Source organism: Ascaphus truei, chromosome 7, assembly GCF_040206685.1.
Source record: "Ascaphus truei isolate aAscTru1 chromosome 7, aAscTru1.hap1, whole genome shotgun sequence".
Lineage (NCBI taxonomy): Eukaryota > Metazoa > Chordata > Amphibia > Anura > Ascaphidae > Ascaphus > Ascaphus truei.
The window spans coordinates 33,727,415-33,752,928 of NC_134489.1; the positions used below are offsets into that span (position 1 = coordinate 33,727,415).

Sequence of the window (25,514 nt, forward strand, 5' to 3'; positions counted from 1 at the left end):
TTAGCAACATGTATTTGAGTTGCAGGGTAATGAAAGCACTCAGCCATTTAACAACAACCATTTCAATAGTGGTTTCATAAATGAAGGGGATTTTTAATAGCGACGCAAATTTAGTCCCAAACTGTGAAAAGCCAAATAACAAATATACCGATGTATACAACAGCGGTGCGCAAACTGGGGGGCTGCTAGATTTCTGGGGTGATGCGGCAGATATAGAGGTCCCAAACTCTCCCCTCAGGCATTTTAATTAAATGCCAGGGGACCGCACGAGGCCTCTATAACACACTTACCTTCCCTTCCAGTGACGCGTCGTTCAAATGACCCCGCGGGGTCACGCGTGGCGTCATGTTACCATGGCGACGTGATGTCACATGAACCCGCGTGTCATTTGATGCCATGGTCGAGCGGGGGGGGGGGGGGGAGGAGGGGCATGAGGTGCCGAGGAGAGCAGGCAGGGGTGCGCACGGGGGAAAGTTTGTGCACCCCTGGTATACAACACATCCTGTCCTAGACTTGTAGGGTTTCTGAGGGATTTCCCATTATGTTGTACCTATTAAACCCCCTTCCACTCCTTCACCCAATGAAAATGAGACTTGCAATGGCAGAAAATAGGTGGTTGCAGTTGTACAAGCTAAGCAAAATGTATTCATCCCTTAGATTGTAAGCTCTTCGGGGCAGGGACTCCTTGACATAATATCCCTTTTATGTCTGAAGCTCCTTTTCCCATTATGTGTTATATTATTGTCTCACGCGTATTACTGTTGTGAAGCGCTATGTACATTGATGGCGCTATATTAGTAAAGATATACTGTATATACATACATACATACATACATACATACATACATACATACATAGTTAGACCTACAATCAGCACTAAAACAATGGACCAAACCGCTGAATACACATGATTTATAGCAATCTTTCCTGCTCGCGGCCCCCTCCTGCTTCCCTCCCTGCTCGCGCCCCCCTTCCCTTACCTCCTCTCCGCCACCCGGTGTCACATGACGCCGCGTTGCCAAAGAGAAGGTAAGTGACGTTGCAGAGGCCTCACGTGATCCCCCGGCATTAATTTAAATGCCTTGAGGGAAGAACGCGGGACCCCTGCAACCGTCGTGCCCCCCCTGAATAATCTTGCGCCCCCCAGTTTGCACACCGCTGAGTTGTAGGACTGCTTTCAGCGTTTTATGCTATATCTATATCTAGCGGTGATATTTTTGATTTTACCGTTGCTATGTGAGCACCCGCCTACCCACCTCCCGCCCTCATTATTTATATTCTATGGGTCCAGCCAACGCTTTGTTGCTTAATCCTAACAATCCCTAACCTAGAGGCAATTTAGCTAGACATTCATAGCTAATGCGTATCAATTTTCAAACAAAGAAAATATTTCACTGGATGTAAAACTGTAGCAGAATCACACACACACACACACACACACACTCACACACACCCTGCTACACACATCAGATGCCCCTATAGACTCAGAGAATCACCCTCCTACGCACATCAGATTCCCCTATAGACTTCAACAGTAGTATCTTCTTAATAGTCATAGAATCACCCTTCTACTCACATCAGACGCCTCTGCAGAATCCAATGCTTTTAATCTTTTAAAGTGTATCACAACCACACTATGTTACTTTAAGAGATGTGTGGTACATATAATGGAGACAAATTTGGGTGAAATTATATCTTGGCTTTATTGAGCCTGTTCTTTTATCCAGGCAAAATATACAAAAACAACAAAATAACAAACCCCTATCCCTTTGTAAGGGCTAACTCTATCCACCTTTAAAGCTGCAGTTCAGTCTTTTTTTTTTTTTTTTTTACATTTATTTTTTTACTTCAATAGTTTCATGTGTGCAATCTCTAATTACCTAAAGAACTGTATAGCTGCAGCTCAATTCGTTTTCCATGTATTGATAGGTCGAAATTTGGTGACATATTAAAAGCTGGCATTTGTTTATAATCTGCTTGTCTGGCAGTGGAAGCTCATGAATATTCATGAGCACTCCTGAACTGACAAGTGCTAGAGGGAGGGCAGGGCTGACAAAGGGGTGTGCCAGGGCTTGTGACAGGACATGAAGGGGCAGTGCCTTAGCAAATGGCTGTTAAAATAGAATACAAGAAAATTGGTCTTTCAAAGTTGTTTTTTTAAAAACAGAAAATGCTAAAAGTATTTTTTCTTACTACAGAACTGATTTATTAAAAAAAAAAAACATGCAGGATATTGACTGAACTGCAGCTTTAAGACACACTTGCTTAAAGAAGCATATGAGTAGCTCCGTGGCTAACACTATACACATGATACATAAAGCTTGGCTCCCTGCAGACGCACTTACCAGAATTCCCTCCTACTGTCTCTGTACGTTCCTCCTACCTACCAATTAGATTGTAAGCTCCTTGGGGCAGGGACTCATCTTCCTAAATGTTACTTTTATGTCTGAAGCACTTATTCCCATGACCTGTTATTTGTATTTGTTATTTATATGACTGTCAGTTATTACTACTGTGAAGCGCTATGTACATTAATGGCGCTATATAAATAAAGACATACAAAGACATACAATTTACTTCCCTAGACCCTATCTGCAGGACTGGAGGGATATTCCCATTACCAGCCTATCACCCCAAAGTCTCAGGAAGTACCTTAAGCAGGTGGCCCTCCATGTCAGTCTGTGGCAGGTTCCTGGGTCATCTGTGTGCAGGAAATATAGGTCTCTGAGTGTCTTGATCTCAGCACACACTTTGTGCTCAAGACAGTGTCTGTCTGCTCTCCTTCTGTCAGCCCAAATGTGAGCTAAGGAATCTCTCTCCTGTGTCTCACAGGAGGCTTTTTACAGAGCTCTCATTAGTCCAGCTGGAGCCTAGTTAATTGAGTGGCTGCAATTAATTCTCTCTCTGCTGGATTCTCAGAGCTCTGAGGCTGCTTTATTTAAACAGGGATACGTCCCTGTGACAGTTACACACATCAGTTTCCCTCATGGAGCTCATGGAAATAACCCTCTTAAAAGACTGAAACCCCACAATTAAATAAATGGTTTGAATATTCCCTCCACAATTGTCTGAATTGTAAAGATTAGATAGTTTTGCTTAAAGCAGCAATCCAGTTTTCATTTTTTTTAAATTCCAGGATTGAAGCAGGGGGGGGTCTCCGGAGCTGAACCGCATTGATTTCAGCTTCCGGGGACCCCATGCTTCCTGAGATACTTACCTCCGTAGGGGGCGCCAATATCTCTGGCAAGTTTAAAGGTCCTGGTCACATGGGCCAATAGGAAGCCGCAAGGGATGACGTCACGGCTTCCTATTGGTCCGCGTGACACGGGAAACGTCACCATTATGTTAGGCACACAAGTTCCCTGTCTGCATAGATACTGGCACTCCCTACAGAGATAAATATCTCTCTAGAAGAAGGGGTGAAAGTAACACAATACAACTCTGGAGACCCCCTGCTTAATCCTGTATTAAAATATAAATGTTAAAAAATAAATAAAAATGAAACCAGGATTGCTGCTGGAAGTACTTCTACAGTTCATGTGATAAACTAACATTTATTTTTCAATTTTGTCTTTGGAAGGACTACTCATGTTTATCTACATCTTCCAACTTCAGCTCCAAGTAAAGAAAAGGTCACATCAGCAGGACAGGCAGTGAACCGAGTTCTAAAGCAAACAAGAGCGGGTGCCTAGCCGTGCTGGAGGATCTCAGGTGCTGAGGAGGATGCAGCTGGCACCGTGCCGGGGAGGATGCAGCTGGCACTGTGCCGCTTTGTCTGGGCGTAATGAAGAAGTAACTGGGTTCAAGGGAAGAAGACCACTCCAAAAAAGGGAATAGAGAATTGTGGATTTGTGAGCAGAAATACTTTGCATGGTTTAGAAATGACTCCTTGGAAACACGGAACGCAGTCTGGGGAGGTGTAAGGAGAATTATAATGACTGTTAATACGGTCACACTGACCCCATGCAGGTGGCAGAGAAACGGACCGTCTTACTCCAAAAATAAAATTGCTGCTATTTAACGTCTTTCTGTACATTCCTAGGTGATTCATTAGAACGAGTTGGCATGTGTAGCTATTCAGAAAGCTTCGATAACACGACAAACTCGCTTGAGAAGTGCTTCTTCCCGACCGGCAGCTCTCCTGCTCGGACAAACCGTTCGGGAGCTGAAAAAATGCTCAAACACGCATTTTTTTAGAGAAATCGAGCTATTCTATTAGCTCAGAGAACCAGTGCCCGGTGTATTGGGGCTAGAGGGGGGTGGGTGAAGGTGGTATTTGACCCGTGGTGGGTGTTTAGGCCCACCGGGAGGAGTTAACCCCTTAATTATCATAGCGGTTACCACCGTTGGGCAAGTCACTTTATCTCCCTGTGCCTCAAAGACCAAAAACATAAGATTGTAAGCTCCTCTGCGTCTGTAAAAGTCCTATGTGGTGCGCACCTTTCGGAGAAAAGCGCTGTATAAATAAAGTTGTTATTACAGTAGGTAGGGAAGGCCCTGTCCCAGGGAGCTTACAATCTAAAGGGCAGGGTACACGGATACGGGGGGATGAAAAGGTCGGTGTGTTTGGGAAATATACCAGAGCAGCTGTAACATCAGCGACTGGCTGACACCCTATGGGGCGACGCTGAGGAGGTTCCGAATGAATTCAGCTGCGCTATGCAAGTCCTGTAGTCCAGGGCAGTAAACATGGAAGAGGGCGGGGCTGGCCAAACGCACTGCAAGCAATCCCAGATGTTAACCCTTAGCACCCTGCTTCTGTGCACCCCTTCAATGCCAGAAAGGCATTTGCAATGCATCGCATTCACAACCAGGGGTAAAGGATTATCTATTCTGAAGAAGAATGCCTCTGATTTTCTGTAATGCTGTTAGAGGTGGGTTAGGCCTCGTCCCCACTGCTCGCGGCTGTGCCCGCCATGGCGTGCTGCGCGGCGCGAACAAGATACGGCGCTCTATGGGTCCGGCCCCAGTCACTGCGCGCCTGCAGAAAGTGCGACGCACGGCCATCTTTGCCAAAAGACAAGATTTTTGACTTTTGGCGTGCCGGCAGTTCAGCCAATGAGGGCGAACCAGCCGGGTGACATCATGGCCATGCCCCCACCACGCCTCCCAGTCTCGAGTGATCTGAAGTCCTGCAGATCACTGGGGTGCAGGGAGCATGCGCCGCCAGGCACCCCGTTGGGCGCACTGGGGCCGTGTTCACAGCTCACATCCAGCACGAGCGTACTTAATACAATACATATGTACAGTATGCTAGGGCATGTGTATATGGAATTTGAGATACAATGGAACGGCGATTCAGAAGTGATCAGGGCTGATTTAGTAACATGGAAATTACTGCTCCTTTCTGCTCGTCAATGTCGGAGGGATTTGCAATGTGCTGCTGACCCCTTTGGCACTGAAAAGGTTAACTGGCACACTAGGATCCTGCACCAGACACGCTTGCTTTCATCTTCCCCGTGTCCTATCTGGACTGTGATCTGTCTCCTTGGAGGGTGCTGCTCAAAAGGCTTGGAGCGGAAGAGGAGGGAGCACCGCCAGGTCAAAAATAGCTGCAGCATTCTCTTCTGCAACAATGGTATGTGCGGTCACTACACGAGAGCAAGGGGCTCATGGTACATCTGCACAGAGAGCGGAGGGTTATCCCTGCAGGCAGGCGCCCCGCAGCCACCGCGCTCACCCATTTACACACCTTTCTAGTGGTTGCATTTAAATATATATATATCTAAGTTATGGTGGGTGAAAAAGGTGACAAAAACCCCATCCGGCGTATAACATGTGTGCTCGTTTGCATGTCATTTCCCAGAATCCCTTGCTGCAGTGGAAGCACTGTTTGCTAGGTGATAATGGTCGAAAGGCGGGGTTGCAGACAAGCAATATATATTAGCATTTAGGTATAAAAGCAATTATTCAGATGGGGATTCTTGTGTAATTGAGAACGACTCTGTTCTAACCACTTTTGTGCCAGAGAAGCCCTGTGGGGTATCAAAGTATTGTTGATAAAAGGCACATACATACGGAGTAGAATGTAAGCTCTCCTGGTCAGGGATTTATTGGCTCTGTATATATGCAATATACAGCATTCCATGCACTTTGGGGTTCATTGTCCCTGAACGGGCTGCCTGCTGGACGTAACTGATAAAAAAATGATGAGGTCACTCCAAAGATGAACACGGTTTACACAAATGACAGCGGCCATCACGTCGTCCTGGCAAAACTCGACCTCCTAAAACCGAGACTCGTACGTGATCATTTCACAATGACAATGAAGTGGGCTGCGATCTTAGCAAAGTCAATCATAGCTACGCTAACGTTTCAAGGCCTTTTCTTCAGGGTTGGGGCCTTGAAACGGCTAGTGTAGCTATGATTGACTTTGCCCTTGCTATAGATTTTGATCTTGCTATAACTTGATATGCTTCTATATTCTGGTTTAGTGTACATCTGCGTCACCCCAAAGATGGACTCTGAAAGGGTTTCCCAAGAACTGCTCCCCTCTGCACAGAACCAGTGTGCTAAGGGTTAACACCGGGGATTTCTTGCTGCTATGTGTTCTGTCAGCCCCACAACCTGCAGTGTTTATGACTGGACAAAGGAATTTCAAAGCCCAGCTGAATTCTTTCAGAACCCTTTCAGTCTACATTTGTGTCGCCCCAAAGGTGGACAGCCTTTGGCGGGAGCCGAAGGGCAGCCAAAGGGTGTCCGCCGTTTGCTGCCATATGGTAATGTTACAGCTGCTCTATTGCTTCTGAAACTCACCAACCCCCTCATCCCCTGTACCCAATATCTAGTTACCCTGCCTATAGATTGCAAGCTTCTTGAGGCAGGGCCTCTTCTAACACATTGACTATCTATCTTACCTCTTCTAACACAATTCTAATCCTGTCTGTAAATGTTACTTATGCCCGTAATCATATCTATGACTATCCATGAGATATCTGTAAACTGTATATGTATAACCTTTGTTCATTTAATGCAACCATTTATTATTACAACTCTGCCTTTCCCTGTCTGTCTCTAGTGTAACAACATAATTGTATGTAATTGTAATTGTTCTCAAACTGACTGTAAGGTATTACAATGCCCCCTTAAGTGGAGGCCTGTATTTACTTAAAAAATAAATGATGAAGATGTGTCATTTGGTATCATTCTAACCTTTTTTTTTGTCATTATCTTTTTATATTGATTACATTATGTTTTAGATTAAATACCCCTTCTTGCCTCTATTTTATTGTTTATTCATTTTTTGAGTGCCGGTCCATTACATTTTTTTACATTTTACCGCACCCACGGCGGCGAGGGTGTAGGACCTGGGCACCCACTGAGAATATAACTCTTCAAAATCAGGTGAGTGCACGTTCCGAATAACATTTGTTTACAATGTTTCTACATGGGACACAGACGCTAAAGAACAGAATAGCAAACGAATGACACTGAGTCATGTTAATAGTTTTTGTATGCTGCTAGATCTTGTGACCATGAAAAACATATTCTAGAGCCTGGGGCATAATATGAATTAGTTTCCCACTGTTCCCACTGCAGTTCTGTTGCAACGAGGACTATAGATTTCGCAAGTTAGATTTATGGCTGGCATGGCATGTGTGCAGTGTCAATTGGAGGAGTTAATTTAAAGCACATGCAAGAGAGATCTAAGAAACCCAATCACTTGTCCATGGAAAGCAAACCGCGATTTCTAGGTGATAAAGGTCAGAAATGTATCTGAAGGATTAAATATGATGGTCTGGATTCTATCAAACACCCAAATGACATGGGAAGGGCTTTCTTGTGGGATGTATTCAAACCGGAGGGCACAGATGCTAAGCTCCTGAAATCACTCATGGAATTACAGTATTACCATTAAGACATCCCAACTTTTGAAGTATTGAGTCTCTTTATTACATTTCAACCAACATTCCAAAGATAGGCTGCGCTTATAGTGCCGGCGACGCGGCGTTGCCCGAAAACAAATGCATTGTCGCCGTCGCGTGCGCTTATAGTAAGGGCGACGGAGCGACGCGATTTTTTGAAGCCGGGAATATTTTATTTTTTTTAGGGGCTGTCGCCTAATGTGACAGCCCCTGAACCAATCAATGGCCTTGTCGCCCGCGCCGCCGCCGCAAAGCGAAATACAACTTTTGCTAGCGGCGACGGGTGACGTCACGCATCGCCGTCGCGGGCACTATACGCGCGGCCTTATTCATCAACTATCAGTTCAAGATTCAGAAAAATTTAACACTTTGGGGTCTATATAGAAAGCCACTGATTCACCTGTGCTGAAGAAAGGATATCTTGAAAACCTGACCTGTTGGTGGCCCTTGAGAACTGGTGTTGCCCACCACTTGGCTCAGCACAATATGAAAAAACGATCTATTTTTCTGGTGTCCGCATCAGATGTAAGAAACTTGTTGATCAAATGTATTCCATTTGGCTCCGATTGTTACTCAGAAAAGTTTACACTACTTCAGTTGTGACATCATTTTTTTGATACAAAATGAAACACTTGTTTCTTTGCGTGTCTAGACACATCATTTGAAACTTGAAACTGCTTCTATAACCACTCCCCAAACTGTGAGCTGAAGTAACCAATATCCATACAGCTCACCTGGATACATGGACACCTGTTGAAAATGTCTTTCTTAAAGAGGCAATCCAAGTCGTTTTTTCCTTTGTATTTTTTTCTTCTTCTTTTAAATACAGAATTGTAGCAGGGGGTCTCCGGAGCTGAACCCCATTAATTCCAGTTCTGGGGACTCCCTGCATCCGGAAATACAGACCTCCATAGTGGGTGCCGGCAGCCGCTCCAGGAGTCACGTTATGGCGGCTTTTCAAAGCTGCTGGGCCCTGCGGGCCAATAGGAAGCTGTGATGTCACTCAGTGTGGCTTCCTATTGGCCCATGTGACAAGGGAACTTTAAACTGTAGAAAACTGCAGGAGATAGCGACATCCTCTCGGAGGTATGTCCGGAAGCAGTTGAAATGAATGGGGTACAGCTCCAAAAAAACCCTGCTCCAAGCCTATTAAAAAAGTGAAAAAGAAAACAACCCTGCATGGAATACATGTTCCTTTATCTTTCATTTGATGGCAAAAACAATGCTGTTCCGCTTAAAATACATCACCCCTATGTTTTTGTATTGTCTTCATTCCTCTTTGGTAATCAATTATTTTGTTTTGTAAAAGTGAAGTAACCTGAGAGAACAGGAATGTACCTTTATGAGCTCACACAGAGTAACACTATGCATGTGGGGTTGGCCGAGGAGATAAGGTTACTCAATTGTAACCTTTACAAACATAAATGGTAGCACCCACTGGGAAGAGTGGCCAGGTCAATCAAGATTTGCTCAGTAGGGAAGAACATTTCCAGAATGCAACAGAGGTCAGCATCATTAGAGGAGAATCGTGAGCTAATGGGGTCAGCTGGTGTTACATTGTTCAATATCTCTCACAGACAGAGGCCACATCAAATGCACATATTCAGGGTGGTCTTCTGTCCCAGCAGGAAGAGGAGATTGCCGTCACTGCTCATTCACTTTGCACATAGAGCCCATGATTTCCTATCTGCATTGAGTCAAATGAATAGAAACCATAGATGATCTCCAAGGAGCTCTGTCACCCACCCAGCAAGGAGCATCTGGACCAGGCAATAAAGGGAGCCTCCCACTCTTTTGTAAATCAGGTGCCAATATCAACCTTTTAGAAGAAAAGCTCTACGACCCAAAAACTCACCAACCTCACAAAACAGGTGTAATGTTTGAATAATGTATGAGCACCAGACCCAACAACCAGTGTTTCCACTGAGAAACCAGTAGTCCATGCTGAACAGATACAACTGCAGCAATATAGCAGGACACGGTATGTTGTGATAACTTGGAAGTCTGAATATTGCCTAGTGTGTGATTGCAAAGACTGGATCATATAGCGCCATTAAAGAAAATGGACTACTAATTTTCCCAGTCTTCTGATTCTTCTGGAACTGCACAAATGGACCGGGCCTTACGGCTAGGCAACTGCCTTGGGCCCCGCACTCCCTCCTCTTGTCGGCGCCTGGATTCAACTTCCACCCGACTGGAGGGGGAAGCTGGAGGACGGGTTGTGTGCCCACCCCCGCCCTCTCCAGCTCCCCCCTCTGGTCAGAAGGATCCCGACACCAACACGAGGAGGGAGCGCGGGCCCCCCGGACCGGCATAGAGAGGTAGGTGTGTGGGGGGGGGGGGGGGTGGAGTGTGTGTGTGCGCGCTCTGTGAGAGGGTTCTTACCTTTTCCGGAGCGGGCCACCTCCTGTAGCATCGCGTTGCCATGGCAACGTGACATCGTATTACGTCACGGTGTCATGACTTATTTTACTTTATTGTATGCATATGCATTCATTTGCTCCAATTACTGAGTATGAATCTGAGAGAGGAGAAACTAAGGGCCCATATATACTAAGTGGCGCTATCCCATAAGACGCCTTCCAGTACCGAAAGGCACCTTATTGGCCATTCAAGTCATTGGGCTCTATAGGGTCTTTTGGTGCCTAGGTGACAGAGATATCAAAGCAAGCAGGTAGCCTTGAGATTTGTTTTAGATGTTATACCTTCTTCTGGCTGTTATCACTTTGCACAGACTTACCTGCTCACGGCCATGAGAGAGAAGGGCAAGCAACAGGCACAGGATGAGGGAGTATCCAAGACTCTGCGTTCTGTGGAAACAAAAACAAATTGCTATCATAGAGAACACGTCTTCACTGGGAGGTTCAGTGCAATCCACTGGCATCCCACTCAGGTCATAGCCCCTCTGCTAAAGAGATCTGCTTATCAGTACAAATGGGACCTTCCATACGGGATATTATCAATCTCACCGGGAATTTATACACAGCTGTCCCATGGAATAACCTATTGAATTGGAATTACCTATTTTAACTAATGCCTCCCATATTTTATTCCAGGTTTAGGAAACATGCGTTTTACTACTATTTTTGTCTAAAAGATACATTTGTTCAGTTATTTAAGAAAGTGTATTGCTAAAAGTCAACGGGGCAGAAAGATTTGAAGATTGATGCCCTGTGATAAAGATCCTAATTGATGGTAGTCATAGCGATGTGAATGGTAACGAATACAAACATTTCCACTTTCCGACTTCCTCCAACTCTTGCAACAAAATTAAAAATGACTGCTTCTTTAAAATGACGAAAGGATACCGGGGAATTACATAACCCGCCCAGAATCTCTCTGAAAATAGCACTTCCATAAAAGAGGAATGAACAGTGGATTAGTGAAGCACAGAAACCATGCTCGTACACGGGAGAAGAGGCAGAGAAACGGCCTTCTAAGGCGGCTGCTTGTAACGTCTCAATCATTGTGAAGGTCGCGAGATAGATCGGCTTAGCTTTCCATTTCCCCTAATATAGATAAAAAGAGTCACCACTTACAATTGGGTAATTGCTGCTTTGGTGTATTATTGTGTTTCGCTTACAGCCCTTGAGATGTAACTATCAGAAGTACTTTGTAAGTGCAAGATGCTAATTATGACACCATCTTGGTATTTTACATTAAACTCATAATGTGGCAACTTTTACAGTTCGTATGTCCTGCCCCACGGAGCCAATAAGGTATCTGTGTCTTTTACATTTTGTTTCTAGGCTGACCGGCCTCTTGTGTGATAAAAAGGAGTTAAATAAAAACCATTGGTAGCTTCCAATGTCTAGAGCTGTGGTTTACAACCTTTTTTTGGTTAAGGGACCCTAAGTGAAATTCTGAGGAACCCCAACCCTCTCTAATACAATGCATCCGAGATCAGATGCATTGTAAGGAACCCCAACCCTCTCTAATAGCGCGTCTGAGATCAGATGCATTGTAAGGAACCCCAACCCTCTCTAATAGCGCGTCTGAGATCAGATGCATTGTAAGGAACCCCAACCCTCTCTAATAACGCGTCTGAGATCAGATGCATTGTAAGGAACCCCAACCCTCTCTAATAGCGCGTCTGAGATCAGATGCATTGTAAGGAACCCCAACCGTCTCTAATAGCGCGTCTGAGATCCGATGCACTGTAAGGGACCCCAACCCTCTCTAATAGCGCGTCTGAGATCAGATGCATTGTAAATTCTTCTGTATTTGATAACATTTTCAAATGACCCGAAAATTACAGGGAACCCTTTAGGGACGCCCGGGGAACCCAAGGGTTTCTTGGAAACCTGGTGAAAAACACCGGTCTAGAATAATCTCCCTCATTAACCATACAATTAACTGCCTCACATTATACTTTAAAGAAACTACACGTCATTCATCGGTTCTCACCCAAGGATCAATTATCACCCTTCATTTTCCTCTTTTGAGCTCTTATTACTTCTGCAAACAGTTACATAACATTGTTTATCTAATTACTACTCTTCTGTTTTTATTATAGCCACCATGTGTAATGTGCTTGCCAAAAAGACCTTTCCATAAAAGCCCTTACCAATAGCTGAAGTATATATACACATATATACGTACATAAGTCGTATAATATGCACGTATGTATCAAGATAAATGTGATTGCAATCAGGGGCACCGACATCTGCTGTCCTGGGCCTGGTCAGCTAAGGGGCCGGCGAGCCAATATTTTATGGCCTGCACCTGCTCCTCGCTGCCCCTTTAGGCTCGGGCCCTCCTTATGTGGGCCTCTGGCAGGCCCATCGGCAGACAAGCAGGGCCCTTTCCATTGCTGGCCACCACCCGTCTGCCCCTTCCACGGGCCCTTCTTTTTGTGGTCCCACCTGCCCTCGTTCCTCCTTTCCTGGTCCTCCAGTCAGCCCACCTGAGGGCCGCAGGTAAGCCCACATGCCGTGCTCCCTGACCCCCATGCCAATAATACCCTTATACCTCCCCGGGCCCATTACCCCTTATACTCCCCAGGCCCATACCCTCTTACTCCCTCCCCCGCAGGCCCATTACCCCCTCATACCTCCTCCAGGGCCTCCTAATACCCCTCCCCCAGGCCAATTTTCTCCTTATACCCCCCAAGTACATAAACTTCTTATACCCCATTGTCCATTACCCCCTTATACCTCCTCCAGGCCAATTACACCCTTACGTAAGAAATGTCAGCACACAGGGGCCACTACATGTGGCTTCTTGTAGAAAGAAGCCTGACGGTGAGTGAGCAACAAGAGCATTAGTCACCAATCACAGACTGTTACAACATTAACTGTGATACATTTCCTTGGGTAGAAATCAGAGGATGAAGAGATTGTGCTTTTTTTTTACATGATAAGTAGCATAGTTTGCAGTCCTGAGAAAGGTACTTATTTTTGCTTTAACACCCTGTGCACGTCCTGTTTCTCTTCCATACACAAACACACACACACACTTAACACACTTGTGACAGTGCAGAGTCAGTAAACACAGCTGCTTTACTCCTCTGGGGATCAGCTTTCCAACATTGTATAGGATTGCAATTCTCCAGAAACCCAAAAGTTAAATTGGGATTATGGGCTGTCTGGCATTTCAAAATTCTGCTTCCATAACCCCCTCCATGCCCCTTCTTCAGGCTCAAACACATTTCACAATAGCTTCTGAGCAAGTACAGTAATGTGCAACTTAAATCCGCCTTTCCAAATATCTTCAATATGTGAAACCAGTTTATTCCACTGTTATATTGTAAATAAATCTTTCTGTCATTGTTGAAAAGTGAAATTCCATCCACACTGCCTTGACTTTTCCCACCATTTATACAGAAACACTAGTATAACATAAATGTTATTGAATTTAGATATAACACAGCCAGACCATATGATAATATATCATATAAAAATAATATAACGCCCTCCTACTGTCTGTACAAATTAGATTGTAAGCTCTTCGCAGCAGGGACTCCTTTTCCCAAATGTTACTTTTATGTCTGAAGCACTTCTCCCTATTATGTGTTATTTGTATTATTTGTTATTTATATGATGGTCACGTGTATTACTGCTGAGAAGCGCTATGTACATGAATGGCGCTATATAAATAAAGACATACATACATAACTATTATGGAGTGTGTAATCTTATCACAGAACAATATATACAACTGGGAAATGGTCAGACAAAATGTCACAAAGGAAGAAGAATCCGGACACTACAATAGTCTATAGTGAAGAAGAAAATATGTATTCACGCAGGGTCGACATTTCGGCCCATTGTGGTACCTTGAGGTCCCACAGTGGGCCGAAACGTCGGTCCGGCTGGAATAAGTATTTTCGTCTTCGCTAAAGACAATTGGAGTGTCCGGATTCTTCTTCCTTTGCTACGTACAAGCGCCCTCCCTGGATACTCGATCCTGTATGCACCCATGGCAGGACTAATATACCGTGAGCGCTCCTAAACCCTGAAAATACACGTTAAACACATACAAGAGTCCAACACCAGGAAAGAATACAAATTACAATGAACTACTGAGAGCATCAAATCATTTGGAATAACCAGGTGTTTACCCTGTATTGCTATTACTATACATGTTGGAATACACCCTTCCAATGCCACTGGCCTGGTGATGTTAAGTGGTTAAGTAAAGGATGTGGACCTGTGTTGGCATCGAGTGACTTACCGAGTGCTCCAGCTCATGGTTCCTGCTGTTCAGAGCGCCGTCTTCTTTCAATAAGAGAATCCTTCCCTTTGTTACTCGCAGGGAATTGTATGCAACTGTAAAAAAAGAAAGAAAAAAAAGAGGAAGAGATCAAGTTGACGTTCCGAGAAACATATAGGGGCCTCAGTAATAACATTTTATTTTTTTAAACTTGGGGTTGCGTCAAAAATGTTAGTGCTCAAAATGAATATACACCGGTGTGTCGTATGTCATAACCGGGACCCATCATTTGTTTGAAATTATTTTGGATGCCTGATTAATACAATTTTAATTAAAAACAGAAGTGATTATTTTTATTTTATTTATAACTAGTATTATCAATTAGTCGTGTAATGTCGTTTATAATAACCATAATGGTATTGTATGTCTTTATTTATGTAGCGCCAAAAGTGTACTCAACGCTTCACAAAGAATACAGTACGGGGAATTATAATAATATATTACGCGCAGCAAAATCAGACAATAGGAAAGGAAATCCCTGCCCCAAAGAGCTAACAATCTAATGTGAACATAATACAATTTTTTCAGCGTATTTAATGAAACTTGCGTGCGGTAACAAACACATTTTGAGTTTGGATAAATAGCAACTTCATTCTGCGATAACACTATTAAGAGCCTTTTTAGGTCTTACGCCAAGTAGAAGTAGGCGGATGGGTTTGAAGTACTTTCTCCGTATTTTGGCGCGCAGAAACATACTTCTTTAGTATATACCATTAGCATCTGTGCGCCAATCGAAGTCTATTTCTGCGCACCAATAGGCTGCACTTTTGTAACCCAGGCTATGCTGAAAAGCTGTGTAATGCTGTAGGCATATGCCTATAGGGGTCCATGTTAAAATGGATTAGAAGCAAAAGGTGTGCTCATTTGCATGTCAGTTCCCAGAATTCCTAGGTGGAAACATTGTATGCTAAGAGATAACGGGGAAAGACGGGGTTCCGAGACTTGTCTGAGACGTGTGAACGTGCTCACAACGTGACATTTTAAACGCAGCTCGCGCCGATGGAGAAACGTAAGGTCAGTACATAGGCGCACGTAAGGGCAATTGAAATGGAGTTTGACATGTGTCAAATTTTGAGCCAAATAAGCCATTTGCAACGCTTAGTGCATTGGCCTCAACGCTGCCTTGAAGTTTGTCTATCTTTGCCTTTGCCAATATTGGTGCAAAAAACTTCCAACTGGACGCAGATACCAATGTCCAACTGGTTCACCTATGGAAAAGCAGAAATCCCTGTGACATGAGCTAAGTTCCAGTGCGGAGTTTCTGTTTGGTGCGTGTGCTTTCCCATTCAATCACACAACTCATTCATTTCCATCACCTCATGCACGCTCGCTGGGAGAGATTTTTTTCACGCAGTAACACATTTTAAAGCGGCAAACCAAATGCAGGATTTTTTTGGCCATTTCTTTTTATCATAGGATTGAAGCGGGGGGGGGGGTCTCCTGAGCTGAACCCCATTCATTTCAGCTCCGGAGACCCCCTGCTTCCGGAGATACTGACCTCCGTAGTTGGTGCAGGTAGTCCCTCGGCTAGCAGGGATCACGTAATGGCGGAGTTTCGAAGCTCCTGCACCCTGACGGCCAATAGGAAGCCGTGACGTCATCAGGTTCATCTTCCTATTGGCCCGCGTGGCGGGGGAGCGTTAAACTTTGCCAATACCTACTTTGGAGGTCTGTATCTTGGGAAGCAGGGCTTCCCCAGAGCTGAAAGGAATGGGGTTCAGCTGCTGAGACCCTCCTGCTTCAATCCTAGTTAACAAAAGAAAAAACGGCTTTGATTGCTCATTTAAAAAATGAAAAAGTTGTCACATTTCATTAAAAAAATGGGTTCATTGAATTTCCTGAAAATCTATAGAATATACAGAGTACTGTGTCTATTTGCAAGAGATTATTCTCAACTACTTTGACACCCACTTTTTGCTCTCACTTTAGCTAGGTATGTACAATACGTATGCTCACTAAAAGCAGAAAAGGAGAGAACCTCATTAAAATAAACCCGTTCTTTTAAAAGGAAAAGTAACATATATATACATATATATAGTAACTCTGTAACCCAAGTAGCATCACAATTTAATCACTACATGTGTCTAGTGTTGCATTATATTTCCAAAGTACCTTGCAGTTTACACTTCAAAAGAATTCATGAAGCTGGTCCTAGGAGAGAGTCTGCAATAGTGTGTTTGCTGCTTTGGTCTGCATGTCAGCCTCTTAACAGATGATAAATAATTCTATTCTTCCCCCCTTACAGCTGAATATTAGGGGCACGGAGCAACAAAGGGATTTCTTAAGGTCAGTTTGAAAGAAACTGAACCCAAATTCTGCGTATTCTGTGATTTATACAGGAACCCCTGACAAAATGTACGTATATATATAAAATCAAAAACGAATAGACGATACCGTTCTGTGGCTAACGAAACGCTTTTATTTGTGCGAGCTTTCGAGATACACTGATCTCTTCTTCCGGCGGTGTTACAATGGATAAAGCAAGAAAGGCTTTTACTTAAAAACAGTAGATGGTTTGTTAATATTTCAGCGGTCCTGGTGCACAGTTGTTGGGAGAATTTTGTGTGTATATATATATATATATATATATATACATATGTCTTTATTTATATAGCGCCATTACTGTACGTAGCGCTTCACAGCAGTAATACACGTGACAATCATATAAATAACAAATAATACAAATAACACATAATGGAAAGAAGTGCTTCAGACATAAAAGTAACATTTAGGAAAAGGAGCCCCTGCCCCAAAGAGCTTACAACCTAAGTCAGCTGTGCGCAAAGGGGGGGGCTAGATTGTCTGGGGGGGCGCGCGTGTTACAGAGACCCCCGCGCTTCCCCAAAGGCATTTTAAATAAATGCCGGGGATCGCCTGATGCTTCTATAACTGGTTTACTTACCTTCGTTCCAATGACGCATCTCCATGGCAACCGGCGCAAGGTCATGTGACGTCACATTGTTATGGCAACGTGACGTCACACAACCCCGCAACGTCATTTGATGCCGGGGCCGTGCGGGGGGGGGGGGGGCGCGCCGGAGAGGAGACAGGGGGCACATGAAAATAAGTTTGCGCACCCCTGATCTAAGTGGTAAGTAGGAAGAAGGTACAGAGACAGTAGGAGGGTGTTCTGGTAAGTGCGTCTGCAGGGGGCCAAGGTCGATGTATAAGGTGTAAAGTTTCAGCCACAGAGCTACATATGCTTCATTAAGGAGATGGGTTTTAAGATGGGTCTTAAAGGTGGATAGAGAGGGTGCCAGTTGTATATTGAGGGGAAGGGCATTCCAGAGGTGTGGGGCAGTGAGTGAGAAACGTTTAAGGCGGGAGAGGGCTTTAGATACAAAAGGGTTAACAAGGAAAGGGATCATGCAACTTGACCTGGGGGCCCTGCAGTGATGCCCTGGGGGGCTAGGGGTCAGGGGGGGGGGGTGATGAGGGAGAGCTGTTATTTAAAGGTCTGTCGCCATGTGACCTACCTCTCTCATCCTCTCTCATCCTCCCCAAAAGGTTGGAGTGTGGGGATCGCTGAGCTGGTTGGAAGTGTTGAAACGGACAGAGGAGGAGAAAGCAAGAATAGCTTCCTCACCACGGGCTGGTCGGCCCCCTTTCTCTGCCACTTCAATCCACTTCCAGCTTGCCATGTGGCTACACTGTTGTACACTTAAAGGTCAAGGAGTGGGATAGGACACACTGCTCATAAATTAAGTGTCATGCTTGGAAAGTGTTTTTCCCAAAAGTATTTCTTTATGTTCATGTAAAGGGAGAGGTGTCGAAGCTTTAAGCAAATTAAGGCAATTTCTTGAAAATGACCAGCTGGTAGTAACCAGTGCCAGAATGTCTTAGATATGGGGATTACTTATTATACTAGCACCAAATTAAGGTACAATGCTGAATGTCACTACAATTATTTCTACTGTGTATGCCTGTACCTGATAACAACATGTAGAGGCACAGCTCTGACGGGCTTGGGACTAGGATAAGGTAAGGATGTATAAGGCTTTATTATAGGGAATTATAGTTGGGGTACGCTTCTGTGAAAAAAAACATGACTCAAGCAGAAGGGTACCAACAGGCCTCGGGAGGTCAGGGGCCTCAGTATGCCCGGGCAGAGGCAGGCCCCAGCATCCCCCAGGAGGACAAGGGCCCCAGCATGCCGCAAGCAGAGAGAGGCAACAGCAGGCCCCAGGTGGACAGGGGCCCCGACATTCCCCAAGCAAAAGGAGGAACCGGCAGGCCTCAGGGAGAACAGGGGCCGCAGCGTGATCCAGGGAGAGAGGGGCTCCAGCAGGCCTTAGGGAGAACAGGGGCAGCAGCGTGATCCAGGGAGAGAGGGGGGCCCCAGCATGCCGCAAGCAGAGAGAGGCAACAGCAGGCCCCAGGTGGACAGGGGCCCCGACATTCCCCAAGCAAAAGGAGGAACCGGCAGGCCTCAGGGAGAACAGGGGCCGCAGCGTGATCCAGGGAGAGAGGGGCTCCAGCAGGCCTCAGGGAGAACAGGGCCGCAGCGTGCTCCAGGGAGAGGGGGCTCCAGCAGGCCTCAGGGAGAACAGGGCCGCAGCGCGATCCAGGGAGAGGGGGCTCCAGCAGGCCTCAGGGAGAACAGGGCAGCAGCGTGATCCAGAGAGAGGGGGCTCCAGCAGGCCTCAGGGAGAACAGGGCAGCAGCGTGATCCAGAGAGAGGGGGCTCCAGCAGGCCTCAGGGAGAACAGGGGCCGCAGTGTGATCCAGAGAGAGGGGGCTCCAGCAGGCCTCAGGGAGAACAGGGGCCGCAGCGTGATCCAGGGAGAACAGGGGCCGCAGCGTGATCCAGAGAGAGGGGGCTCCAGCAGGCCTCAGAGAGAACAGGGGCCGCAGTGTGATCCAGAGAGAGGGGGCTCCAGCAGGCCTCAGGGAGAACAGGGGCCGCAGCGTGATCCAGGGAGAACAGGGGCCGCAGCGTGATCCAGAGAGAGGGGGCTCCAGCAGGCCTCAGGAGAACAGGGGCAGCAGCGTGCTCCAGGGAGAGGGGGCTCCAGCAGGCCTCAGGAGAACAGGGGCAGCAGCGTGCTCCAGGGAGAGAGGGGGGCTCCAGCAGGCCTCAGGGAGAACAGGGGCCGCGGCGTGATCCAGGGAGAGGGGGCTCCAGCAGGCCTCAGGAGAACAGGGGCAGCAGCGTGCTCCAGGGAGAGAGGGGGGCTCCAGCAGGCCTCAGGGAGAACAGGGGCCGCAGCGTGATCCAGGGAGAGGGGGCTCCAGCAGGCCTCAGGGAGAACAGGGGCAGCAGCGTGATCCAGGGAGAGGGGGCTCCAGCAGGCCTCAGGAGAACAGGGGCAGCAGCGTGCTCCAGGGAGAGAGGGGGGCTCCAGCAGGCCTCAGGGAGAACAGGGGCCGCAGCGTGATCCAGGGAGAGGGGGCTCCAGCAGGCCTCAAGGAGAACAGGGGCCGCAGCGTGATCCAGGGAGAGAGGGGGGCTCCAGCAGGCCTCAGGGAGAACAGGGGCCGCAGCGTGATCTAGGGAGAGGGGGCTCCAGCAGGCCTCAGGGAGAACAGGGGCCGCAGCGTGATCCAGGGAGAGGGGGCTCCAGCAGGCCTCAGGGAGAACAGGGGCCGCAGCGTGATCCAGGGAGAGGGGGCTCCAGCAGGCCTCAGGGAGAACAGGGGCCGCAGCGTGATCCAGGGAGAGAGGGGCTCCAGCAGGCCTCAGAGAGAACAGGGGCAGCAGCGTGATCCAGGGAGAGAGGGGGGCTCCAGCAGGCCTCAGGGAGAACAGGGGCAGCAGCGTGATCCAGGGAGAGGGGGCTCCAGCAGGCCTCAGGGAGAACAGGGGCAGCAGCGTGATCCAGGGAGAGAGGGGGGCTCCAGCAGGCCTCAGGGAGAACAGGGGCCGCAGCGTGATCCAGGGAGAGAGGGCTCCAGCAGGCCTCAGGGAGAACAGGGGCCGCAGCGTGATCCAGGGAGAGAGGGGGGCTCCAGCAGGCCTCAGGGAGAACAGGGCCGCAGCGTGATCCAGGGAGAGGGGGCTCCAGCAGGCCTCAGGGAGAACAGGGGCAGCAGCGTGATCCAGGGAGAGGGGGCTCCAGCAGGCCTCAAGGAGAACAGGGGCCGCAGCGTGATCCAGGGAGAGAGGGGCTCCAGCAGGCCTCAGGGAGAACAGGGGCCGCAGCGTGATCCAGGGAGAGAGGGGCTCCAGCAGGCCTCAGGGAGAACAGGGGCAGCAGCGTGATCCAGGGAGAGAGAAGGGGGCTCCAGCATGCCTCAGGGAGAACAGGGGCCGCAGCGTGATCCAGGGAGAGAGGGGGCTCCAGCAGGCCTCAGGGAGAACAGGGGCCGCAGCGTGATCCAGGGAGAGGGGGGGCTCCAGCAGGCCTCAGGAGAACAGGGGCCGCAGCGTGATCCAGGGAGAGGGGGCTCCAGCAGGCCTCAGGGAGAACAGGGGCCGCAGCGTGATCCAGGGAGAGAGGGGGGCTCCAGCAGGCCTCAGGGAGAACAGGGGCAGCAGTGTGATCCAGAGAGAGGGGGCTCCAGCAGGCCTCAGGGAGAACAGGGGCCGCAGTGTGATCCAGAGAGAGGGGGCTCCAGCAGGCCTCAGGGAGAACAGGGGCCGCAGCGTGATCCAGGGAGAACAGGGGCCGCAGCGTGATCCAGAGAGAGGGGGCTCCAGCAGGCCTCAGGGAGAACAGGGGCAGCAGCGTGATCCAGGGAGAGGGGGCTCCAGCAGGCCTCAGGAGAACAGGGGCAGCAGCGTGCTCCAGGGAGAGAGGGGGGCTCCAGCAGGCCTCAGGGAGAACAGGGGCAGCAGCGTGATCCAGGGAGAGGGGGCTCCAGCAGGCCTCAGGGAGAACAGGGGCCGCAGCGTGATCCAGGGAGAGGGGGCTCCAGCAGGCCTCAAGGAGAACAGGGGCCGCAGCGTGATCCAGGGAGAGGGGGCTCCAGCAGGCCTCAGGGAGAACAGGGGCCGCAGCGTGATCCAGGGAGAGGGGGCTCCAGCAGGCCTCAGGGAGAACAGGGGCAGCAGCGTGATCCAGGGAGAGGGGGCTCCAGCAGGCCTCAGGGAGAACAGGGGCCGCAGCGTGATCCAGGGAGAGGGGGCTCCAGCAGGCCTCAGGGAGAACAGGGGCCGCAGCGTGATCCAGGGAGAGGGGGCTCCAGCAGGCCTCAGGGAGAACAGGGGCCGCAGCGTGATCCAGGGAGAGAGGGGCTCCAGCAGGCCTCAGGGAGAACAGGGGCAGCAGCGTGATCCAGGGAGAGAGGGGGGCTCCAGCAGGCCTCAGGGAGAACAGGGGCCGCAGCGTGATCCAGGGAGAGGGGGCTCCAGCAGGCCTCAAGGAGAACTGGGGCCGCAGCGTGATCCAGGGAGAGAGGGCTCCAGCAGGCCTCAGGGAGAACAGGGGCCGCAGCGTGATCCAGGGAGAGAGGGGGGCTCCAGCAGGCCTCAGGGAGAACAGGGGCAGCAGCGTGATCCAGGGAGAGGGGGCTCCAGCAGGCCTCAAGGAGAACAGGGGCCGCAGCGTGATCCAGGGAGAGAGGGGCTCCAGCAGGCCTCAGGGAGAACAGGGGCCGCAGCGTGATCCAGGGAGAGAGGGGCTCCAGCAGGCCTCAGGGAGAACAGGGGCAGCAGCGTGATCCAGGGAGAGAGAAGGGGGCTCCAGCATGCCTCAGGGAGAACAGGGGCCGCAGCGTGATCCAGGGAGAGAGGGGGCTCCAGCAGGCCTCAGGGAGAACAGGGGCCGCAGCGTGATCCAGGGAGAGGGGGGGCTCCAGCAGGCCTCAGGAGAACAGGGGCCGCAGCGTGATCCAGGGAGAGGGGGCTCCAGCAGGCCTCAGGGAGAACAGGGGCCGCAGCGTGATCCAGGGAGAGAGGGGGGCTCCAGCAGGCCTCAGGGAGAACAGGGGCAGCAGCGTGCTCCAGGCAGAGGGGGGCTCCAGCAGGCCCCAGGGAGAACAGGGGCCGCAGCGTGATCCAGGGAGAGGGGGCTCCAGCAGGCCTCAGGGAGAACAGGGGCCGCAGCGTGATCCAGGGAGAGAGGGGGGCTCCAGCAGGCCTCAGGGAGAACAGGGCCGCAGCGTGATCCAGGGAGAGGGGGCTCCAGCAGGCCTCAGGGAGAACAGGGGCAGCAGCGTGCTCCAGGCAGAGGGGGGCTCCAGCAGGCCCCAGGGAGAACAGGGGCCGCAGCGTGATCCAGGGAGAGGGGGGCTCCAGCAGGCCTCAGGGAGAACAGGGGCCGCAGCGTGATCCAGGGAGAGAGGGGGGCTCCAGCAGGCCTCAGGGAGAACAGGGCCGCAGCGTGATCCAGGGAGAGGGGGCTCCAGCAGGCCTCAGGGAGAACAGGGCCGCAGCGTGATCCAGGGAGAGGGGGCTCCAGCAGGCCTCAGGGAGAACAGGGGCAGCAGCGTGCTCCAGGCAGAGGGGGCTCCAGCAGGCCTCAGGAGAACAGTGGCCGCAGCGTGATCCAGGGAGAACAGGGCCGCAGCGGCAGCGTGATCCATGCAGAGGGGGGCTCCAGCAGGCCTCAGAGAGAGGGGGGCTCCAGCAGGCCTCAGGGAGAGAGGGGGGCTCCAGCAGGCCTCAGAGAGAGGGGGGCTCCAGCAGGCCTCAGGGAGAGAGGGGGGCTCCAGCAGGCCTCAGAGAGAGGGGGGCTCCAGCAGGCCTCAGGGAGAGAGGGGGGCTCCAGCAGGCCTCAGGGAGAGGGGGGCTCCAGCAGGCCTCAGGGAGAGGGGGCTCCAGCAGGCCTCAGGGAGAGGGGGGCTCCAGCAGGCCTCAGGGAGAGAGGGGGGCTCCAGCAGGCCTCAGGGAGAGGGGGGCTCCAGCAGGCCTCAGGGAGAGGGGGGCTCCAGCAGGCCTCAGGGAGAGAGGGGGGCTCCAGCAGGCCTCAGGGAGAACAGGAGTCCAGCTATCAGTCTCTGGCACAGAGAAGTAGCCCATGTCCAGGAACATAATCACGGCACACTGAAACACCCAACTGCGGCATTTCCAAAGTTGGGGGGGGGGGGGGGGGGTGTTTGCATGTTGGAATTGGGACTATATATATCAATTTCCTACCGAATAGCTCTGCACAAGCTGTGTAAATTCTCTATAGCTAAGCAAATAATGTGAAAGGAATGGATTTGGCCATTTTTAATAAAACAGTCTTTGTTAACATGGTCAGTGCCCAGAGCTCAGAGTGCTTACTAATAGCCTGCAAATATTAAACATTAATCCATTAGCTGCCTGGGAGACTCATTTAGAATTAAGGTTCTACAATGAGTTCTCTATTTAGAGTTGGAGCACAGTAAGTGTACAGTGTATATATATATATACACACACACACACACACACACACACACACACATATACACACACGCAGACAGTGTATGTGTATTCATGTATGCAGTGACTTGTTAACTTTGTATAGGATTCTTGTTTCCCTTTATTTGATCCACGTCTGACCATTTGTACTGTATCTCACTGTATTTCCCTGTATTATGTATATAGGATCAAAACTATAGGTAATATATATATATATATATATATATATTTAAAAAAGTATACACACACATATATGTATATTATATATAGATCCATTCAATACATTATTTTCACATGTACTAAATATGTATTGTATTGTATGTCTTTATTTATATAGCGCCATAAATGTACATAGCGTTTCACAGTAATAATACATGTTGTAATCATATAAATAACAAATAATATAAATAACAGGTCATGGGAATAAGTGCTTCAGACATAAAAGTAATATTAAGGAAGATGAGTCCCTGCCCCGAGGAGCTTACAGTCTAATTGGTAGGTAGGAGAATGTACAGTATAGAGACAGTAGGAGGGAGTTCTGGTAAGTGCGTCTGCAGGGGGCCAAGCTTTATGTATCATGTGTCCAGGATTATCCTAAAGGTGGATAGAGTTGGTGCTAGTCGGGTATTGAGGGGAAGGTCATTCCAGAGGTGCGGGCAGAAAGTGAGAAAGGTTTAAGGCAGGAGAGAGCTTAGATACAAAGGGGGTAGAGAGAAGACATCCTTGAGAAGAACGCAAGAGTCGGGATGGTGCATAGCGAGAAATATGTGTACTGTGGTTCCTGTTATATATACACATACATACATATCAGCAAAAGAAGAGCGCACAATCCCTTTAGCCTAAACAATACACAATTTAATAAAAATCAGACATATATAGACATATTGAGTTTTCCACACATGCTGCTCCTCAGGCATTCCACTCAGCTGATCCACCAAGTTAGTGTGATGACGCGCCCAATGTCGTTGGTGGATCAGCACCGGTGCAGTGCCGGTACACAGAGAGGCTGCGTGCTGTTATCTACGTGTGAGAAAGCTGAAAGAGCTGCTGTGAAGTGTCCTCCACTCTGATTGCGGTAACCGGATTTGTTTCCATCTGTGGAGTCCATACTTTTGCCCCTGGAGGTCTAGACGTGACATATTGGGGGTTGGCATACCGTCACGGTTTGTGCCGTCGGAGCGGTGTGGAATTACCTCGGCGGAGGGACGCCATTTCCGACTCCAGTACAAGACATCAGACATCCCCCTGTGATTGCCACTACAGACAGTCTCTCTCTCCCCGGGACAGTCAGCCCCAGCTGACGAGTGCGCATATCAGCGGTTCCCTAAGTCAGCACATGTGAGGCGTGTCTTGCGAGGAGCTCTGTGCACCATATTCACCTGGATCTATTCTGTGTGTGGGCTGACATTTGGAGTCAGCTACCGGCTATTTACCGCTTACCATTGATATCTTAGGAGGACACCCCAGGATACACACGTCTTATGAACAGACTTTATTAACCCTCAAGGGACATTCCTATTGGATATAGCATCTACCTACTCTTTTTAATATTATACATTTCGATTGAGTTTTCCACACATGCTCATGGTCAATATATGTCTGATTTTTATTAAATTGTGTATTGTTTAGGCTAAAGGGATTGTGCGCTCTTCTTTTGCTGATATTTATAC

General features: G+C 48.8%; 1 protein-coding gene across 2 annotated transcripts in view; it reads right to left on the bottom strand.

Annotated features, from left to right (window-relative positions):
• The window catches only part of ADAMTSL4 (ADAMTS like 4), a 176,249-nt gene that overhangs the window by 118,073 nt on the left and 32,662 nt on the right, over nucleotides 1-25,514 (bottom strand). For both annotated transcript variants that reach the window (XM_075607592.1, XM_075607593.1), the window contains exons 2-3: nucleotides 14,541-14,635; nucleotides 10,606-10,675 (exon numbers count right to left, since the gene is read on the bottom strand). In XM_075607592.1, the coding sequence (XP_075463707.1) occupies nucleotides 10,606-10,675; nucleotides 14,541-14,557 (87 nt within the window). In that variant the 5' untranslated portion in view covers nucleotides 14,558-14,635. The remainder of the gene's footprint in view (nucleotides 1-10,605; nucleotides 10,676-14,540; nucleotides 14,636-25,514) is intronic.